The following is a 20,686-nucleotide window of genomic DNA, read 5'->3' on the forward strand; positions in this document are numbered from 1 at the left end:
GTTGGCAACTCGGTGGCAGAGGGCTTTCTCTGGAGACCTCCAGTGGACGTACGCTCACAGTGGAAGTGTTCTGTATGCACTTCTGATATTTTTAGGATATCAAAATAACCCCACTGCATGAGGTTTAACAAAATCTATATTTTATTTAAAACAAAATGCTTTATTTAGGGTATTTTAAAGCACACCTACTATTTTCTAGCACTGTATGTGGGGTGGAGATGTGTATGGTGGCTCGGAGGTGCTTGGACCTCAGCAGGGCCGGTACTGTAGCCCGCGCACCATCATGCAGCCGTTACCACCGTGGGAAAAATGTCTCTGCTCCTATGGCTCTGAAATAGTTTTGAAGTTGCTGAAACGGTCTTGGGAGGCTGGTCTGACCCTCCAGCCTGAAGATCCATGCTTTGAGAACACTGGCTATGGCTTTAAGACGAGATATACAGCTTTTCCGATTCAGTTGTCCTGAGTTTGGCTCTCATGTACTGGCTCAGATGTGAGCCAGGGGCCGCTCTGAGTTCCAGGTACTCATCTGTTAAGTGGCAATAATAAATACCCTGTAGGGCTCTTACGGGACTAAGAAGAGGTTTGTATGTAAGCACTTGGTGTGCACCAGCGGCTGCTGCTTATTAAGGGCTACCAGTTCTCCAGTGTAGCTCATCTGTGGATGTTCTAGAATATGGAGTCCATATAACCTGGGCCACCCATATGAGAAGAGTCAGATCTAAGATTTGTCACCAAAGGCTATAAGTCTGACTTGTTGGTACTACCTCCGTCAGTTAAATTGTTGGTACTATCTCCATCAGTTAGATTGTTGGTACTACCTCCATCAGTTAGATCGTTGGTACTACCTCCATCAGTTAGATCATTGGTACTACCTCCATCAGTTAGATCGTTGGTACTGCCTCCGTCAGTTAGATTGTTGGTACTGCCTCCGTCAGTTAGATTGTTGGTACTGCCTCCGTCAGTTAGATAATTGATTTGACCTCCTGAATCTTGTGAAGATTCTTTTTTTTTTAATTTTTTAAAATATTTATTTATTTATTATGTATACAATGTTCTGTCTGTGTGTATGCCTGCAGGCCAGAAGAGGGCACCAGACCTCATTACAGATGGTTGTGAGCCACTATGTGGTTGCTGGGAATTGAACTCAGGACCTTTGGAAGAGCAGGCAATGCTCTTAACCGCTGAGACATCTCTCCAGCCCCCTCTTGTGAAGATTCTTAAGTGACAAATAGAACAATGGTTATTCATAGTCTGGATGATTCTCTACTGTTAGTAGAACAGGGCTGATAAGTAGGTTCTGTCTAGTCTAGGCCATGAAACTGGAAATATTCAACACCCATTTACTCCAGGCTCAGGTACTTTTCTAAGCTCCATGCAAATATTAACTATTTATGCAATGCTATAAGCAGCTATAAGGGCAATTCTCATTTTATTGATGGGTCAGCTGGGATTTAGAGAAATTAAGTAATATGCTCAGAATCATTCAGTCATATTGGTTGAACTTGGATTTGACTTCAAGTCATCTGGTAACAGAAGTCTGTATTAGTTACTTTTGTATCCCTGTAACAAACAAACAAACAAAACAACAAAAAGAACCAACAAAAACAACTTAAAAAACAAAGATATACTTGGGCTCACTGTTTTGGAGGGTTCAGCTCAGGTTATTGGAGAAGGTATAATAGGCAGTACAGTTCATATCACAGTAGGCCAGAAAGTTGTCTGGGGTAGTATGTCTTCAAGGACTGTCCTCTTGGTGACCTATTTCCTCCACCTCCCACAGGTTCCCTGAACAGCACCACCATCCGGGAACCAAGGGTTTCAGACACAAGCCTGTGGGGGACAATGCAGATCCAAACCATAATGAGACTGAGTTATCTTTTTGTTTCCTTTGGTTTTGTTTGCTCCTTTTTCAATTTTTTGAGAGAAGATCTTGCTGTCTCCTTGGCTGGCCCAGAACTCACTGTATAGCCCAGGCTGGACTCCAACTTGCTGCTGTCATCCTGCCTCTGCTTTTGGGATTATAAGCATAGACCACCATACCCTATAAGGTTAAATTTTTAAATTCTGGGTGATACTGAGGAAGCGAGTAAAAGGTGGCGTAGTAGTTTTCTCCAGGGATGCACTTTGAAATTGACCGCTTTTAAAAAGAAAGCTTTGACTCAATCAGAAACTCTAAAAAATATAAACATGTACCAGAAAGTCCAAGCACAGGTGCAACATATGCACGATGTGATTTTGAACAATGGGCTAAGGGAGAGGAATTGCCTTTTAAAGGTTTTTCTCTGAGTAACTTGAAAACTGTGCCTTTGAAACCACAAAGAGAAGAACCTAGCCCTAGAAAGCAACTTGACTTTGTGCTGGGCACGAATCGTGGTAACTTGCTTTGGTTTTCCCACTCTGACTCTATTGCTGGAAGATGGAAGTGCTAGTGTCTTACAGGTCCACTCGCTAACAGAGCACATACTGAGTTGTTTTGTTTGCAGAGTTGAAGCTGGAGCCTGGGCCCTGAACGTGGAAAGGAAGCATTCTGCCTCTGAGCTATTCTGTTGATTTTTTTCTGACTCGCTTTCTTAGTGATATTTTAAAACTTTTTCTTTGACAATTTTATACAGGTTTACAACATATCTTGATCATTCTTCCCCCTCCTACCTGATTAGAGACTCTTAACTGGTCGGAACGCTGGGACTAAGTGATTAAGGTCTGAGTGCTCAGACCTTGTTGGTGGCACCCCACACAAGCTCCAGAAGCATTACAGGAGAGGGAGCAGGATGGTTGTAAGAGCCGGAGGACAGGGCAGGGAGCTGTGAAATGCTGTCTCCTGGACATGGCATGACCATTGCACGCCTGAATGCACAGCAGCCATGGTGACCTGCACAAGACCCACACAAGGTCAAGGTAGAATGGAATCTGAATGACGAAAAAGTAAAAACACACTTGACAGATGTGGTGGGTGGAGATGGGGAACTTGGATATTTTCATTCTATAGAGTAGGAAGCTGAGACATTCTGCCCAGTGTGGATGGGGAAAAAAATGAAGATTCATATTATTTTTTAAAAATTAGAGAGCTAATCAATACAGAGCCTGGGGTGAGTTGGATACAGCCTTACCTATCATGGCAGGAAGTCAATAGATTATAAATCAAGAAATAGAGGATTAAGATAGGATTTAGAGATATGAAATAAACACTGGGTGTATCAATACAGAAATGGCTTTATAAAAAAGCCCTCTGTGGAGAAGTGGCTGTGAGGGAGGAGTTACCCAGGGATTGTCAAACTGTAATGACAAAGGCTTGTCATTTATATGGGATTTTAGAATTCTATGAATGATTATGTCTCTTAACACATTGGAAGGTATCTGAGTTACTTTTCTATTGCTGTGATAAGACTCCGTGACCAAGGCAACTTAGGGAAGAAAGAATTTTCTGGGGCTTTTAGCTTCAGGGGTTAGAGTCCATGACCGTCACGGCTGGGTGCACAGCAGCAGGCAGGCAGTATGGTGCTAGAGCCGTAGCTAAGTGCTGACATCTTGATCTGCAAGGATGAGGCAGAAGGAGTGAACTGGGAGTGGTGTGGGCTTTTGAAACCTCAAAGCCCACTCCCAGTGACACCCCTCCTCCAACAAGACCACACCTCCTAATCCTTCCCAAACAGTCCAACAATCAGAGACCAGGCACTCAAATATATAAGCCTATGGGGGGGGGGGGGGGGCAGAGGGGATGACATTCTCATTCAAACCGCCATGTAAGATCCATCTCAGAAGACTTTTGCGTAAATTAGTAACAAGGCGAACTCGAGGAGAAAACTGTTCTGTCAAGTGTTAACAGATGACTCAGGAAACCCGAGAAATGCTATCTATTAGTCACTTAACAAAATATGAGCAGCAGTCACTTGAGCGAAGGGAGGATGAGGCTGTAGTGTAGGGGCAGGGGAGACTTTGCCTTATACTGGGGGAGTTCTGTTTTGTGTTAAGCTTGTATCCTTCACAGTGTTTTAAGAAGATAGAAAGGCAGTTAGGTGGTAGAGGGCTCACAGAAGACTTGATTCTGGGCACAGAAGAACAAGAGCAAAAGAGAGGCAGTTGGGAAAATTCTATGCCAAAGAATAGGAGAAAGGTCAACAACTATCTAGGAATTTTTAAAAGTTCAAACATGAAAAAGAGAAGCTGGGTAGGGGACATGCAACTATAATCCCAGTATTTGGTAAACAGAGGCAGGAAGATCTCAAGTTTGGGGCCAGCCTGGGCTATAGAGTGAGGTCATGGCCAGCTAGAGATAGAGTGTGACTCTGCCTCAAGCAATGACTGAAGCTCACACATGTGTGCACATAAGCGTGCATGCTCAGGCACACACACACACACACACACACACACACAGAGGGGTGGGAGCTGGGCTTAGTCCCTTGGCATGCCTTCCTGGGTTTCCAGGAGGGTGCTGCTTTCCTGTCCTCATTGCTGTCTGCTTAGCCATAAGAACCTAGGGGCTCCAAATTCACGTATGCACCCTCCAAGTACTGGACAGGCCAGTTCTCTGTGTACTCTATATTCTTGCTGTGTGCTTGGCACATGTGTTTTGAGCATCTAGTGAGGCCAGGCACTTTGAAGACTCACAGTGTTAAGAACATTTCCATGACAACCCAACATTGACTAATCCAGGAACTCCTCCTCCTCTGAGCAGCAGGAGCTCCGCCCACTGCTCTCCTCTCTAGCAGCATCTTCCCCACACAGCTGTGAGCAAAGGCAGGAACCTGGCCTTCTTTATTCTCTGTGCCATCCTCCGGACATAGCATGGTGTCTCACGTGCGCACTGTGATAGCTTGATAAGCCGAGCAAGGAGCCCAGGCTGAAGGAAGGTGCCTCGACTGGAAACCACTTAGCTTGCATCTCTTCTTGGATCTCTGGGCTGAGTGGGGACTTGCATGGAAGGAGAAGCCAGTTGGAGCTGGATGAGCACAGGGGGCTCAGTGGTAGAGAGCTTGCCCAGCGTGTGTTAAACCCTGACTTCAGTACTCAGTTCCGAGGAGAAAAGAGAGTGAGAGAACCAGTGGGGTAGGAAGAGGTTGCTCAGCAGGAAGGATGATTCTAAGAGCTTTGAGAGATTCAGTGAGCACTCTAAGTTTCTCACTGATGTCACTTTTTGTATGATTTTTTTCCCCAAATAGGAAATGGAGTGCTGAAAATAAGGGACCATGGGCTTGTTGTATTCAGAGGACATGAAGAAGGAAGGAAACTCTGAGATGTTATTCTGTTTTGCCCGTTACAAAGAGGGGTGGGGGAGGGGAGAGATGGGCAACAGTATTGAAGACTAGACTTAGGGTTCTTGTCTAATGGAAGCAAGAGAGATCTCCGGGACAATGTGGAGCAAATCATACAACTGAGAAGACTCAGAGCATATGCGAGGACCTGGGTTCAATCCCCAGTATCTTGAGTAGGAGGAGAGAGAGGGAGGAGGATGAGCAGGAGGGAGGGAGCAGTGGAATGAAGGGAGAAGAAGGAAGAGAAAGAGAAAAGGAAAGGAGAGGAGGAAGAGAGAACAGGAAAAGAAAGCAAAAAGAAGTGAAAGAGGAAGGGGAGAAGGGGGAGGAGGAGCAAAAAGAAATGGGGAAAGAGGAAAGAATGGGAGGAAGAGGGAGGACGGTGATGGCGCTAGCACATTCTGCTCTTTCCTGAGATCTGAATCCAGGGCCTGTGTGAGCTGTACCCTGAGTTAATCTTGACCACCCAGGATTTCCTGAGCACCAGGCACAGTCCCACCCACGCCCTTGCAGCTTCCGTCCCTTCCACCTGGTTCACACAGCCACCTGGCTTGTTTCCTCACCTCGTTTCCATTTTGAATTCAATGTCACCTTCTCAATGAAGCCTGCCTTGACCACAGAATTTAAAAGTTGCCACACACAATCATACACACCTTCCCTTAGCATACCTTTCCTGTGTTAGGGTTGGGGCCTTTCTTCTTAAGCCAGGAAAATGTCCTTACAGCTGAGCCCCAGGGATTCCAACTGGAAAATCATTTTGGTGTTCATGGCAAGAGCATCAGACCCAATTTCTGTAGTTCAGACTTGATTATTGCAGTCCTGGCCACAACCCACCACCCAGGAGTGAGGTTGTCACTCACCAGAGTGACAAAGCAGAAAGGGGCCATTGTAGGCCTGCACATCAGACCTACAAGTTCAGTACGATTGCCTCTTTATTTAGCTTTTTTTTCTTTTTCTCTAAATATTTAGAGCGTTTTGATCACAAACCAGATTCCTCTTTGGTAAAAAGCAACACAAACATTAAAGCATTTCCCACTGATAAACAGCTAATTTCCCCACACTTTTCAAGGAGTTGAGAGGATCCATAGTAAATGCATCTATATTGACTGCTCTGATCCAGAACTAGCTTCTGCGGGCAATGGGGCAGTTTCTTATGAATGAGATGGTGGGAGGTCCCACCATAGTTACCTATGGTTTCCAGAATAATTTTAATTTAGTGAGTAGCTATCATTGTATTTCCAGGACCGAAATGCACAGTTCCAAACAGCACCTGCTACAGGATGCAGAGTGACAGTGACTCCAGCCCCTGTATGTGCAGGCGACAAATATAAAGAGAGATTCAAAGGCACAGGGGACAGAAACAGTGCTTGCTGGGTTTCTATGCAACGTATCCACACAGCATGACTTTTCTTTCTTCCTTCCCCAAGTTTGCACACAAGGTATTGAGGGGATTGGAAGACAAGACTGCTAGATCATGGTGTAACATCCCAGGACAAGATAGGAGATAGCAGCTGATGCTACGGAAAATGGCAGAGTCAGGAAGACTGTGTCTCTCAGACTGTGCGCTACTGGATTATGAGACCTCACGGCCAGGGTTCTAGATGCATTATTCAGAAAGCGGCCCTTACGCCTGGGGTCCTAGATGTATTTACTATTTAGAAGGTGGTCCGTAAGAATTTATGAATCAAACATCTAGGGCTGGGGAGCTGGCTGGATGGACAAACGCTTGCTGTACAAGCATGAGGACCTGCGTACTGACCCCAGCAGCAGCGCAAAATCAGGACACAATAGTGTGCCCCTGTAATTCCAGAGATGGTGGCGGGCAGGGGAGGGGACAGGAGGATCCTGGGGCTTGCTGGTCAGACAGTCTAACAAAACATGTTCGGTCACTGTTGGGGATTAGCATAGACGCACTAAAAGCTTAAAGTAATCAAGTTACCCTCGTGCCTGCCATGAAGTTAATGCCTATAAAGTGAGCATCTAGTGCATTCCGGGCTCTGGGAATATGGTAGCTGGAGTTCTTGGCTAATGTTTCCTCGACCATCCAGATTAAAAGCTAAAATGATGGTGTCAGGCCTTGCCTACCCTCAGTCTCAGCCCAGATGCCCATTTTGGTTCACTCTTGCCCAAGGTCAACAATCAAGCTTGGTGGTATATAACAGTCTGCTGTTCCTCAAAGATGGCTGAAGCCCTCCAAGTACTGCAGGAGAAACTAGCCAAAGGCCGAATCATTGATCCCTGCCTGACCTACAGCATTTAAAGCTCCAAGGAGTCAAGTCAGTGATAGGCCCACAATTTAATCCTCAGGAAAGAGGACAGCCCTGAACCTAGTAGTATCTCCAACTTAATTAGTCTCCAGCTCCAGTGTGGAAGCCATGGGAGGTGGCTCACAGTTTGTGCCCTGAATCCGGTTAGCCTTCTTGTGCATCTTCCAAACCCTTGGGGCTGCCTTTTCAAGGGGAAACAGCACTGGTCTGGGGAGGAGGTATTTCTTCATAGCCCGGTGCTATGGTGTTGAAACCCTGCTGGTTTTTACCATTTCTTTTCCTTGGTGTTGCCTTCTGAATTTACAATCAAAAGCAGCAACTCTTAACTTTATGCTTGCTCTGTGTGGCATGTGTGTATATGTTCAAGCGTGTGCTTGCTCACACACGTGTGTGTGGGTGTGGTGGCCAGAAGTCAGTATCAAGGTATCCTTCTTTATCTCTGACTTATTAGCGTTCATTTTTTGAAATAGGGTTTCTCATGGAACCTGGGTTGCACCAACTCAGCGAGACCATATAGCTAGTGATCTCCAGGACCCACTTGTTCTCCTCCTCAGCACTGGCATTACAGGTTTGCACCACCACTTCCGGCTTTTTTTTTCCCCCATAGGTGCTATTGGTCCAAACTCAGGTCCTATGCCTGAGTGCCAAGCGCTCTGCTGCCTGAACCACATCCCCAGCCCCCAGCAGAATGGTTTTTTTCATGATATTTGCAGCTATTAGACAATTGTGTGCTAGTGACTGGCACCAGGCTTCCCTGACAGAGCAGGTGGGATGAAACCCATTCTGCCAGGCCTGGGCTTTTAACTAGGGACAGTGGTGCTGAGGTTAGGGAGGGCTGTGCCTGGTGTCCCAGTCCTACTGTGACTCTGAGCAAGCCACCTTATCTCTCTGAGCCTCCGTCTCCTTGCTGGTGACACAGAATGGCCAGCAGTAGTCTGGCTTTTAGGATAATCAGCTGATCCTGTTTATACCGCATATCCAAGTGCCTAGCGCATAATTAATGAGAGACAGCTGATGCAGGGACTTGCATCCCAGCTCCGAGTGAAAGTCTCGAAAATGCAGATAACAGCAATATCTGTTTTCTGAAGAGGTCATGAGGAGCGAGTGGTGCTTATTAGGCGCTCACTTAGAACACTGCTTAAATGGTATATGTCTGTTGTTAAGTAAACAAACAAATGTTCGGGGGTCGGCCAGGAAGACGAGCACACAGCCTGACACAATGTTAGTAACTTTGCACAGGGAAGGTTCTTGCTAAGTGTCAGCTGTCATTTGTACTGCTTTCTTATGACTTCCCTCAGTGATTGTCATAGCCCATTCTTCTCCTTTCTTGGAAGCGTGTTAGCATCCCACAGGCTCGCTAACAGCATCTCACCTGCTTAACAATATCAGGAAGAAGGGGCATATTCCCTGGAGGTAGGGTACCTTGTGTGACCGAAGATATAGGACAAGGGCATCTGCCTTGCAGAGTTTTCTAGGGGTGGAGAGCTTCTAGACATGGCAAATCAATGCATGGTTTAGGGGGGTAAATGGTAGTCAAACCCTGTATTTTCCTTCATCTCTCTCTTTCTAATATATATTTATATATAAAGATTATACATATATAATCTTTCTATCTATATTATTATCATATCTATATGTATATGTAAAGAGAAAGCTCTTTCAATGGCTCCCGTTTTTGAGGAGATAGTCTATGTTTCCCTATGATATCAATTCCATTTCCCTTGATGAACCATGTCCAGAGCACTAAGAGAGGGAAGAGACCTGCACTTCTCTTACTTAGCTCACTATTGTTACTGCTAATCCAGCTAATGACCAAATCATGGAGCCTAACAAGTTGGATTTCTTATGAAGGCACAGGCATTGGTTGCTGGAGGGTCCTAAGGTTCCTTCCCAATGACATGCTTCCTTGTTGTGAAATATCTGACTTTGGGCTGGACTTTCCCATCTCATGTTGGCTCCCATCGCTGGCTGAACCCCATGCTGCTGAGTCTGCAGTTGCCAACCCTGTACCCTGTAACTATGTTTAAAGCCTCTCCCCTACTAGACTGACTTGGCTCTGCACAAAGGTGCTTGACTGGCAAGTGGAGTAGGGGCTGGCATTCAGTCCCTGTTGGACCCCAAGGTCAAGAGAACCCAGGTAGTGTGATTTTTTTACAAGTATGATGCAGGTGGGCCAAGGGCTTTTCAGTCAATGAGCATCTTTCTTCGGTAAGATACCCAAGCTTCATTCAATTTACAGAACCTCGTCATCCCAAACCAGGTTCCTCATTGTCATGCACTCTTCCATCATGACTGTTTCCCCTCTGGCTCCTTGCTGAGGTTGACATGTGTGCAAATGTGTAGCCAGGCAGCCTAAACAGTCATCCAAGCCAGAAGAGAAATACTGGCCTCTCTCTTCCCTTATACATTCTTGTGTATTATGACTAATTCTTGGAACCTAAGGTAACTCACTGAAAGTCCACCTCTTTGGGAGGAAAGAGGACTGGGATAGGACGGCTCTTTTACCATCTGAAAGCAAGTTAATACTCTGACATGAATGGATCAAGAAGTAATGGACAACACATTGTTAACAGAACCACAGAAAAAGTGGTTGGAAAAAAAAAAAACGCTTGCTACCTTTGACAAGCAGGTGCCATGCTTAAATGTTCCTAGACACATATTTTGAGTATTTGATCCCTAGTAGGGTGCACCATTTGGGGAGTCCTTGAAACTTTAGACCTCTGTCTGGCAGAAGTAGGTCACTAGGGTTAGGCCTTTGAAGGTGATCTCTGGTTCCTGGCTCCCGCCACTCTCTAGTGTGTCTGCTTGATATGGACAACTGTTCTCTACCACATGTTCCCACTGCCTAAATGCATCGGACCAAGCAATAACAGATGGCTCTGAAACCGTGATCCAAAACATGCCTTTCCTCCCTTAAGTTGCTTCTGTCAGTGGCACTATTTTGGAGATAGCATTTGCAAAGTAATACAGCCGGTGAGGAGACAACCAGGGCTGAAACCGTCTCCAGGATCTTGCACTCACTGGAAAATGGGAGCCAGGTGTGATCCCAAGCCCATGGGTCCCCAGACCTCCGCTGTTACACAGAACTCTCTGGGCTGTTACTAAAGCCAAGCTTGTTTCTTCCGTAGAACAGCGTGTCTTTTAGGGCCTCCAAGACAGAGGGCAAGAAAACAACCTTGTGGTTTTTTTTTTTTAAGGCTCCTCTTTAACCACATGAATACTGTTTTCATTTACAAGGGCTTCCACACTGCAAAGTATAATTTTCAAACTATTAAGAACACATTTCTCCTAACTCACGGAGTCAACCGATGTCAAGTTTTATTCAACTCCGCAGCAAGGGAGCCAGCAGAATCATAAAACTGGTTCAAGAGAGGCAGAAACAGCATTCTGAAATAAGACTGTAAAGTTAGATGCAAACACTGATGGCATGCTGGGAATGGCAAGCCGCTGTGTTGGGGCTTACCTTTTCTTCTGACCAGAAATCATTTGCACTGTTACTGAATAAAATTTTTTGTTCATTTTACCAATTTTTGAACTGAATAAGCATATAGTTACTGGATCTGAGTCTACTTCTTTAAAAAACAAAAATTAACCAAAAGTACAGCCCCCTGGGTGATCAAACAGTCTCTTAAGTGAACTTGTACCCTGCTCAGGGAAAGCATGAGAACCTGTCATCATTTTGCCTGGTTCCTTGTATTTTTTTCTCAACACACAATACAATAGCCCACATTGGTCAATCTTATGTGTGTGAGTGGTCTTCACCGTACTCCACAACATACTATTTCAAGTGATAAAACCAACAGAGGGATTTCCCAGACCTTTGTTGCCAGTGATGAAACCACAGAAGAAGAAGACAAAATGCTGTGTTTGAGGCAGGAAGAAGATGCCTGAGGGTTTTGTAACAATGAGGATACAGCTGGGAAGAAATGTTGATCAGTCAGTGAGCACAAGACCAACCCACACATGGTGTCCATGGCTGAAACAGGGTCACGACCCGACATGCAATAGTGGGGATGTAGGGGTCAGGTGCATCCTACTTTATACCTGGATACCATTTACTGTGGAAGTAACTGGGCATCTAAGCTTTAGTTGCTTTACCAGCCAAATCAGTCACATTTTTTACTATAGTGGCCAAAATACCTGGCAGTCTTTACTCTTTACTTAATGGATCTTAGGGAGTCCTGGGAGGTCTCAGGAATGGGTAGCATGGCTGGTGAGGAACTTTGAGCAAGTGCGGTTTGTCAACACTAAGGAACATGTCTTGGTATTTAACATATTATGACTATCTGGACACAGCTTAGCTGTGTGACATTCACGCTCCTATTCTGACCTCTTCCACCTACTCAATCCTAACTTAACCCACAGACCCAGCTGAGGCCACTTGCTTGTATCCTTCCTCATGACTCTGGCCCACTTTCGTCTTGCTTTTGACTCTAGGATTTTTTTGGGGGGGGGGTGAGGAGGAAGAATGCATGGAATGGACCAGAAAGGTCAGGAAGAGCTCTAGGCTGTTCTGTGTCATGGCTTAGATTAGATGACAGGGTAAGATGGGAGATCTAGGAATGAAGGAGCAGAAATGGCTGTTCCTACGTTCTAGGGACATATAGGAGCGTTCCTCAAAGATAAGACCCCTGTGCTTACAGAGTTTGCCTTCTGCCGGGTGGTATAAGATATGAAAAGTGTGCGTTGATGTCTCTAAAGGCGCCTAGCACAGGGTTTGGCACACAGGACATACTCAATAATCACCCACCTCACCCCACCCCCCGCAACTTGCCTTCTTCCTCAACTGCATCTTTGCAGCTTCCCTGAAGGATTCTGAACACATAAATAAAGCTGGAACCCCATCTGGCTGACAAAGCCAACCATCTGCAGATTTGGAAATATGGGGGAACTTCTAATGACTGGCTAATTTTTTTTTCAGATTTTCAGCCAGATGTTTGGTGTCATTCAGACCGATCTGCAGCAGAAGCAGCAGTTTACTGAACTTCCTTCCCATGATTTTTAAGTTCCCTGAGCTATAATTCCAAATAAGCTTTCTCTTCTTAATATCCAAAACCCTTTTAATGAGTTCTAAAGAATGACTCATGAACTGAGTATGAAAAAAATCAGAAATTTGCTTTAAAGGGCCATTTAGGGAATTTTTAGGGCTCAAAACTGGCAACCTATGGACAAAGTTAAGCTACAATGTAACTACAGTTTGGATGAGTCCATGTTTTTAGAAAGGTGAACTATTTGCTTCTATTTTAAAATTCAAATGGATTTGTGTGATTTTTCTTTGATTTTTTTCTTCTTTCTATGTATACATGTATGCCGTGTATGCATGGATATATATATCAGGTTGTGTATGCATGTACCTGTGTGTGTGCACATGTGTGTGCACAAGTATATCTGTGCACATGTGGAGGCCAGAGTCTGAAGTTGGATGTCTTTTTGATCAATCACTCCCTACCCTATATGCTGAGTGAGGCTCTCTCAGCTGAACCTGAGTTTTCTAATTCAGCTAGTCAAGTTATCCAGATTGCTCAGGAAACCTCCTGTGTTTGCCTTAACCACTCAGCGCTTGCATGGTGTGTGTGTGTGTGTGTGTTTGTGTGTGTGTGTGTGTGTGTGTGTGTGTGTGTGTGGTGGCTGGGCGTAATCTCAACTCCAGCCCTTAAACATTTGTTTAATGAGCACTTTGCCTGTTGAGCCATTTCCCTGCCCCTTATATGTTGACACACAAGTGATACACATGTCGCCAGTGTTAAATCACTGTTATTTTCAGATGGTCTCTCCAGCTTGGTACAGTCCCCCACTACCCTCTATTGCCCCCACACTGAGACCAAATTCTGGCTATCTTATGTCTCCCTAAATGTACTGTCGTTGTCTACCATACAGCTGAGGTGAAAGAGTGGGAGACTCTTCTTCACGCTTTCCCTGACCTGACTCGGCCACAGGGACAATTAGATTTAGGACTTCTTAACCTCATCTAAAGTTCTTACCTTAGAACTGACTAAAGTTCAAGGGAGGAAAGCCACATGATCAATTTACATGACTATTAGGGACAGAAATGTGATTAGCACCCAGGGTTCTTCACTGCTAGGGTAGTGGTCTCTCCACTATCTAATTGCATTGGTTTGCTTGGATCTAGGGCTTCAGTGGTATGTGTGTGTGTGTGTGTGTGTGTGTGTGTGTGTGTGTGTGTGTGTATTTTTAATGAGAGAGAGGCCTACTGTACACATTCTCATCAAATTCGCATGCTGCCTTTGAAGACGTGCAGCAGGTGGGCCTGGGTGAATGCCTTGCCTGCCTTCCAGATAATGACTCAGGCAATCGCTAGGGTTTCTTTCTCGCTGTGAGTGTCTCTGCAGAGGTTGATTGCTTTCTCATTCAAAGTGCATCTTTTGTGGCTTCGAGTTTGTTCTAATCTGGTGACTTCTGTGTCCCTTCCATCGATGCACAGACAAGCTGAATGTGTTCAGATTTGAGACTTCTGAATGGAAAAACCCATGTGTCTGGATAGTCTCACAAGTCAGTATTTCTATCGGCAGCAAATAAGCCGCTAGAGTCTGAATTAAGGCTCTCTAGCAATGCCCTGGGAAGCTGCAAGTCAAGACTAAGTACCGCCAGCCCAACTGAGATATATGACCTTAGGCAAATTATGGAGCTTCCCCCATTCTCAGTTTCCTCATCTATAAGGTGAGGGTAATGACAATACTTGCACCCCTAAGCTCTCCTGAAGATGAAAGACCTAGTTCTTTCAAAATTTTGGAAACAGTACTAGTATATAAAAAGCTGAGCACAGAGGACACTCTGCTGGTTCACAGGAGCAACAAAAGGAAGTAGCCATCTCTCTTGAGTGTCATGGTCCTCATGCGAACATGCACGGTCATCCCAGACCCACTGCAAAACCTTCGTTCTGTGATGGCCCTGACATCATAGTTGCTTGGAGGGCCTTTAGGAAGTTTAGATACTAAGGATCCACCATAGATCAATGGAGGCTTGGAATGAATTGTGGAACTTGATATTCTATTTAAAAACAAACACAAAGCCTATTAATGGGAGTCCAATGGCTAGCCAAGTTTGGGGACAATTGATATTTTCTTTTAGCTTTGAATACTTTGGCTGTTCGGGGACTCACCACCTCTGGAAGCTCCTTACTCCACACGAGGTAGTTACTTATATTTAGGCAAAATATGTCTTGCTTTAGTTCCCTCATCAACTCCCTTGAAACCACATAGATTTCAACTCTATCTTCCAAATGACAGCCCTTCATGTATTTGCAGACAGCTGTCATGCTCCTCCTGAGTAGTCCCTTATATGGGGGCAAAATAGCTGCATTGTCTCCTGGCTCTTAAAGTATGAAAAAAGGGCTCTTCTAAATTATGTGTAACAAAAAAATTGAGCTATTACACTCCCTACACAGGTCCTTTGATGTTTCACAAATCAAAAGATGAGGATGTTGGCGCTTCTGAGATAGACAGGAACTAGTGACTAGAGATGGCTATTTATCTCCATCCTTACCAAGGATGGAAATCTTAGGATGATACATGCTGGCCACTGCATGTATCTTATCAAGCAAAAAACAGAGGCCCCTGCAAATTCCTTGAACACTTGATATATTCAACTCATTAAGAAGAATCTTGGCTTCAAATTTTAGCCATTCCCATCTAGATGTAAAACCTTTTCAGATCCATTACGGTTTGTGTATCTTACCAAATGTGATGCCTCAAAAATGTACAATGTAGCTGAGAAAAACTATAAGAAAACTTCAGAGGTTTTCTTGAAAGAATCGACTTACCCAAGAACACATCTTCAATCCATTTAATTCCTTCCAAATTTCCTTTCTCACTTATCCCACTAAACCTACGGAATACTTGGAGCTTTGGTCCCAAGCGTTCTCTGTAGGCACAGAGTAGCATGTTGAAGAGAAAACACCCTTTAGGAGGCTTTGAAAAAAGGTTCAGAAAGCCCTGATTCATTTTCTGACAGACTGTTAAATAAATAGGACACAGTGAGGGATATCAATATTTGAGTTTAATTTTACATTTCTAAAATATTTAAAAGAAGTAAAATAACTGTAAATGACTAAGTCTGATATACTTCTGTATAGTTTTGACTGGAGCAGAGCCTTGGGTTTTTTTTTTTAATTCCACTTTTGTAGGCATCATCTCATCTTCCAAACCACAGCATTGCAAAACTGATTTAATTCATTATTGCCAATACCCCAAAGGGAATGATGGAATTTCCCCAAGGTGAATGACCTCTTGCCGCCCAACGGCAAATGCTCAGAAATCACTACAAATGTTAGATTCTTCATGATGTTTAGGAAAGAATCGTTTCAGAATTTCTGGCAGTACACTGACAGAAGCTGCAAGCCGGAGACGTGCTCGTGTAAAACTATCAATTCCAAACCAATCATGTCTTGGGTTAACTGAGCGTTTCAAAGGACAAATGACTTTGCTAAGTGTATAGTAGCTATCTGCAGAATTGCTTGGCTTTTCTAACTTCATGTGGATTCTCCCTTCACAAAGGTTGCCCTTTCCCTCCTGAATTTCCCACCAGTTGCAAATCTGCATTGGAAACAGAATGAACTGTAGTGGCGCTATAGTCAGGGGAGTTCAGAGCGTCAGGACACGGGAAGGAGGCCAGAGAATGATGCAATATTACACTAGCAAGTGATGTCATAGCATGATTTCCTAAGTCATTTACATAAATGCGAGTTCCTGAGAAATCCTAAGAAGAGCCACAGGGAATGCAGGGGGAGAGGATCAACAGCAAATGGAGGAGGGGGAGGAAGCCCCTATTTTCTTGACTCTCACTGAGACAAACTTCACTGATTCCCCAGGAGCCACAGAAATAACAAAAAGCAACCAACCAACCAAATAAAACAATTCCTCAGTGCCCCTTTAATCTAGTGTCTGCCTCAGGTAACAGGTCCAAGGACCTTTGATTTTCTTCTTTCTTTTTTTCTTTTTTCCACTCCTTGTGGTACCCAGGCACCGTCTATTATTGAAGCTGACAGTCACTCTTTATGCAGTAAAGCAAGTTTAGTAGCGACATAGGCTACCTAAGAGCTCCCCATTCTAAAATTGGCCTGCCCTCCGCATTCCTATTTAGAAAAAAAACTCTAATTTTTAAAATTAGAAACAATGAGCTGTAATTCTTAGAGTTAGTATCCTCTAAATGTCAAGGAAATACATTTGCTGGTTATGAGCGTGATTTATGAATGAAGTCAGGTGGATGGCAAATACCAAGACTTCAGTTTTATTTTGATCCCAAATAATGAAACACTTATTCATAATGAAATTTTCTTTAGATGTGGGGGTGTGAGAGTTGGGGTTTACATATTGTTCACTGGTACCAATTGGCAAAGGAAGTTCATGACAATGTCTAGTTAGACCAAACTCAGGAGACGCTAAGATTCTACTGGAAAAAGAAAAGAATGCAGATCAGAGTGCCCCATGTCAGATCAGCCCCCTTCACCTCCTTCATCACCTTCCTATCTCCCCTCCCTCGCTCCTTAATTATCCCAGTTCACTTAAATGCAATTAAACAAATCCAAAGTCTCCTTCTCTAGACAGAGATACAAACAGTGCACAACATGCCTAGAGATTTGGGATTAGAAGATTTCCCAGCTGCAGACGCTGCTTAAAGTGTTACAAAATCGCATCGCATTTAGCTTAGACTGAAAACAATCAACAAGACCCAACCCTTCCAAGCACACACCACCAGCCTCAGTGGAAACAGTCCGGACACTCACACGTTTTCAAAAACAATTTCAACTGTTTTTCTTCCCCTCCACTGCCTCTCTTTCCTCTCAAACACACATCAGGACATTAGAAGTCGATCATTCAGAGCCAGTGAGAGGAATTTGTGAGTACCTTCTAAGCAGCAGGTCCTCCACAACCCGGAGTGGGTCATTACTTCTTCATTCTTCCTGCTGGTTTCATTGTCACTTGTAGATTTAGTCCTGCACACACCTCTGGAATATAGCCAGTAGTCCGTGCCCACTGCAATGGTCATTAAACTAAAAGCTGCGAAGGCTCCTACGGTGGTGATCAACATCTGGATACCTCTGTCACACATCCTCATAATTCTTCATGGTACTCTGAACGGCTGGGGGTTGGAGGGGGAGATTCAGTGCCAGAGGGGAGAATCACTCTGCAGCTGGGTAACCTAGGATGGCCTCTTCCAAAAATCTGGATCTCCTTTTGTCAGCATCCACGGGGACTTTGGGAAAGCTGGGATTTCCTGTCTTGAGCTCTCTCCAGTTCCCTGAGTCCTCTATGGCCCTCGGGAGGGTGCGGGCTCCAGGGGGTTGGTCCACATCACTGCTGCGGTCAGAGGATTCCTGGGTTGCTTTCATTCCTCAGGAGCTTGGTGGGGACGAGGGTTTGTGCTGGGCATGGCTTCAGAGCTTGGAGCTGCCAGATCGGTTTGAGATGCGCCTGGTTCCTCACAGCCCCGGGAGACTCGAGGCAAAAGAAACCCAGAGAGGTCTTGTGTGTGAGCGTGAGTGTGTCTGTGTATGTGTGCGTGTATGTGTGTGAGTGTGTATGTGTGTGTATGTGTGTGCGCGCGTGCGTGCGTGTGTGCGAGCGCGTGTGCCGGGGGTGAGGGCGGATGGCAAAAAATAGCTCTGCTGGGAGGCGAGTCGCTGAGAAGAGTGTTCACTGCTTCCCCAGCCTCCCAGGAAAGCTCTCCGCCTGCTCTCCACACCCCCGCGCAAACTGGAGAAAAGGGAGAGTCCTGGGGCGGGGGCCGGCCGCTTGCTTGGGAAGGCTGAGGTCCGTGGTGCTGAACGGACAGCTCCTCTCCTGTTGCCCAGCCTCCCTCTTTCCGATGCAGGGTCGTTGGAGGTCCGCGGTGCTGAAGGGACAGCTCCGTTCTGCGGCTGTACCCCAGCTCTTCTACCTTCTAGGCTGGAGACCTGCGGTGCCAAGGGTCGCTCCCCAACACTCCCCTCGTGTTTTCCCCGGAACCAGCCAGCCAACTCCGCGTAGTCGAGCTCACACCCCGAGTAAAGTTTCGGGAGCCCAAGGCAGTCAGCACCAGGTCTCCAGGGTACTGCAGCACGGTGGATCCCGATCCTCAGAGGGAAGGGTTAAGGACAAGGGCCAGGGAAAAAACCCACAGCGCACTCTGGCGCGCGCGTTCTCTCAGCGCCCACCCAACGCAGCATTCTCTAGTCAGCCCTCCTCCTCATCCCTGAGCCCAATGAACCAAGCAACTTTGCTCTTTGCTGCGGGAGTCTACTGGGGAAACAGAAGCTGGGAAATATCTAATCTACTTAAAGGGATGGGAGGCTCTGACTGACGGTTCACTTGGGTGGGCAAAATGTGTTTTTCTGTGTGTATCTGTTTCAATTTTTTTCCTCAGAAAACAAACCAATATGTCTACCCTCTTCTCTCTGGAGCTCGGGTTTACACAGGAGACAGCATGATCACATATGACCCAGAACCATTCATATACACATGAACTTATACCTCTAAAGGGTGAAAGAGACTACAAGCACCCAGGCTGTAGTTTATATACCAGGGACCTTGGATGAAGGGATATAAGGGTTTGGTCTCTGAACACACTTGTTAAATATTTTATCACTTTTACCTTTAAGGGGGTGGTGAATTCAGGATGGGAGAGCATTGAAAATGTCAGCTTTTTTTCCCAAAGGTTCTGGTGCTGTTCACTTGTTAACATCTTCCTCTAAGTCAGACCTGGAAGCAGGTGTAATTAGGTCTGGGTTCTTTGCTATCCCAAAGCACAAATGCCATTACACACCTGCAAGTTCCTTCCCTCAGAAATAGGGACTGTTGAAAAGAACCGGCACAGACTAACTTTCCAGTTCCATATGTTCTAGTAGATTGATAAGGACACGCTAATTTGACGTCAGGCATTCCACCAAATTGCTCTGACCATTTATTTCCTTGTGGAATGACAAGTACTGATACCCAGTTGGGTGTATGGAATTGAGGCTGCCTGCATAGACTGTTTCTGCAAATCCCTGAGATGTGCCCACAACCAGCTGTCATATTTGAGTGTTATTTAACTGGACAAATATATAATGGAAAGGAATCGTAGGCACAAATTCATTCCCTGTGGTGCTGTCTGGCTGAACTGAGTAGGGGCAATATACTGAAAAACTCTCAGATTTGGCTCACAAACTTTTTGTGACTTTGAGGTTTTTTACTTTTATGTTAATGTCATTTGAAGATTTGGTTCTTGGTGTTACGTGCATATACAAGTGCACATGCAAGTTTGCATGTATAGTCGTAGTGTGTTTCTGTGTGAGTGCTATGATCATTTTGTCATGACTTCTGAATGCCTGTGAATTTGCTGTAGACATAAAGTAGATATGTCAATATATGCATACACCTGTATGGTGCAGTTTCTGAGGTCATGTGATCATGTTTTCTATAAACACACAGCTGTGTGCATGCATGGATGTGTGTGTATGGATGTGAATATGTAGGTCCAATGTAGATGTGTCTGTTTATATGTGTTTAACTGCATATATGTACTTGTTACAGTTCACACTAAAAGTTTGCCTTATTACAAAATGAAACAGGCTAAGGCCATACCTGGCTAGATCCTAGAAGCGTGGCAGGAGGTAAGGTGCATGAGCCCTCCTTTAAGTGACTTCATGTCTTTTTTCTCTGTATAGAAAATTTGCTTCTCAGTCATGATTATTGGTTTTTTAGTCAATATTATTCTCATTGTTAATGAAAATAATATTTATTGTTAACTTTTTTAAAAAAATTGTCTTAATGTAGTTTAGGCTAATCTTAAACTTGTTGTATAACCCAGGCTGGCCTTGAACTGATCTTCCTACATCAGTGCCTGGGGTTATACAGGTGTATTTATCACACATACCTTAGTTATTGATTATTAAAAAGGCTACATAGCTACATAAAGGTGAAGATGGTCTTTCTTTCCTGGGAAGCTTTAGAAGACAGGTGGTTATTTTCTTCTCCCTCTTAGACATTTAAACAATATGAAATAGTTAATAATGATCAAAACAGCCATTCCTGGGTCTGTTTTATTCTTCTCTTACTCCAGCAGAGGTAGGAAAGATGCTCTCTGAAGCAAGACAGTGATGGTGGAGGGACTGGGGCCTTAGGAGCTGTGTGCTCCATTGCTCCGTCCACCGAATGATCAGGAAGACAACAGCAGACCCAGACCCACACCCTT

General features: G+C 44.8%; 1 protein-coding gene across 1 annotated transcript in view; it reads right to left on the minus strand.

Annotated features, from left to right (window-relative positions):
- Positions 1-18,675, minus strand: part of Cacng3 (calcium voltage-gated channel auxiliary subunit gamma 3) — a 96,781-nt gene extending 78,106 nt beyond the window's left edge. The window contains exon 1 of the mRNA XM_041665983.1: positions 17,380-18,675. Coding sequence (XP_041521917.1) covers positions 17,380-17,590 — 211 coding nt within the window. The 5' untranslated portion in view covers positions 17,591-18,675. The remainder of the gene's footprint in view (positions 1-17,379) is intronic.
- Between the last annotated feature and the right edge of the window lie 2,011 nt (positions 18,676-20,686).

The sequence above is a fragment of the Microtus oregoni genome, unplaced genomic scaffold, assembly GCF_018167655.1.
Source record: "Microtus oregoni isolate MIOR12 unplaced genomic scaffold, Mior012 000016F_ref0000370, whole genome shotgun sequence".
NCBI classification, from domain to species: domain Eukaryota; kingdom Metazoa; phylum Chordata; class Mammalia; order Rodentia; family Cricetidae; genus Microtus; species Microtus oregoni.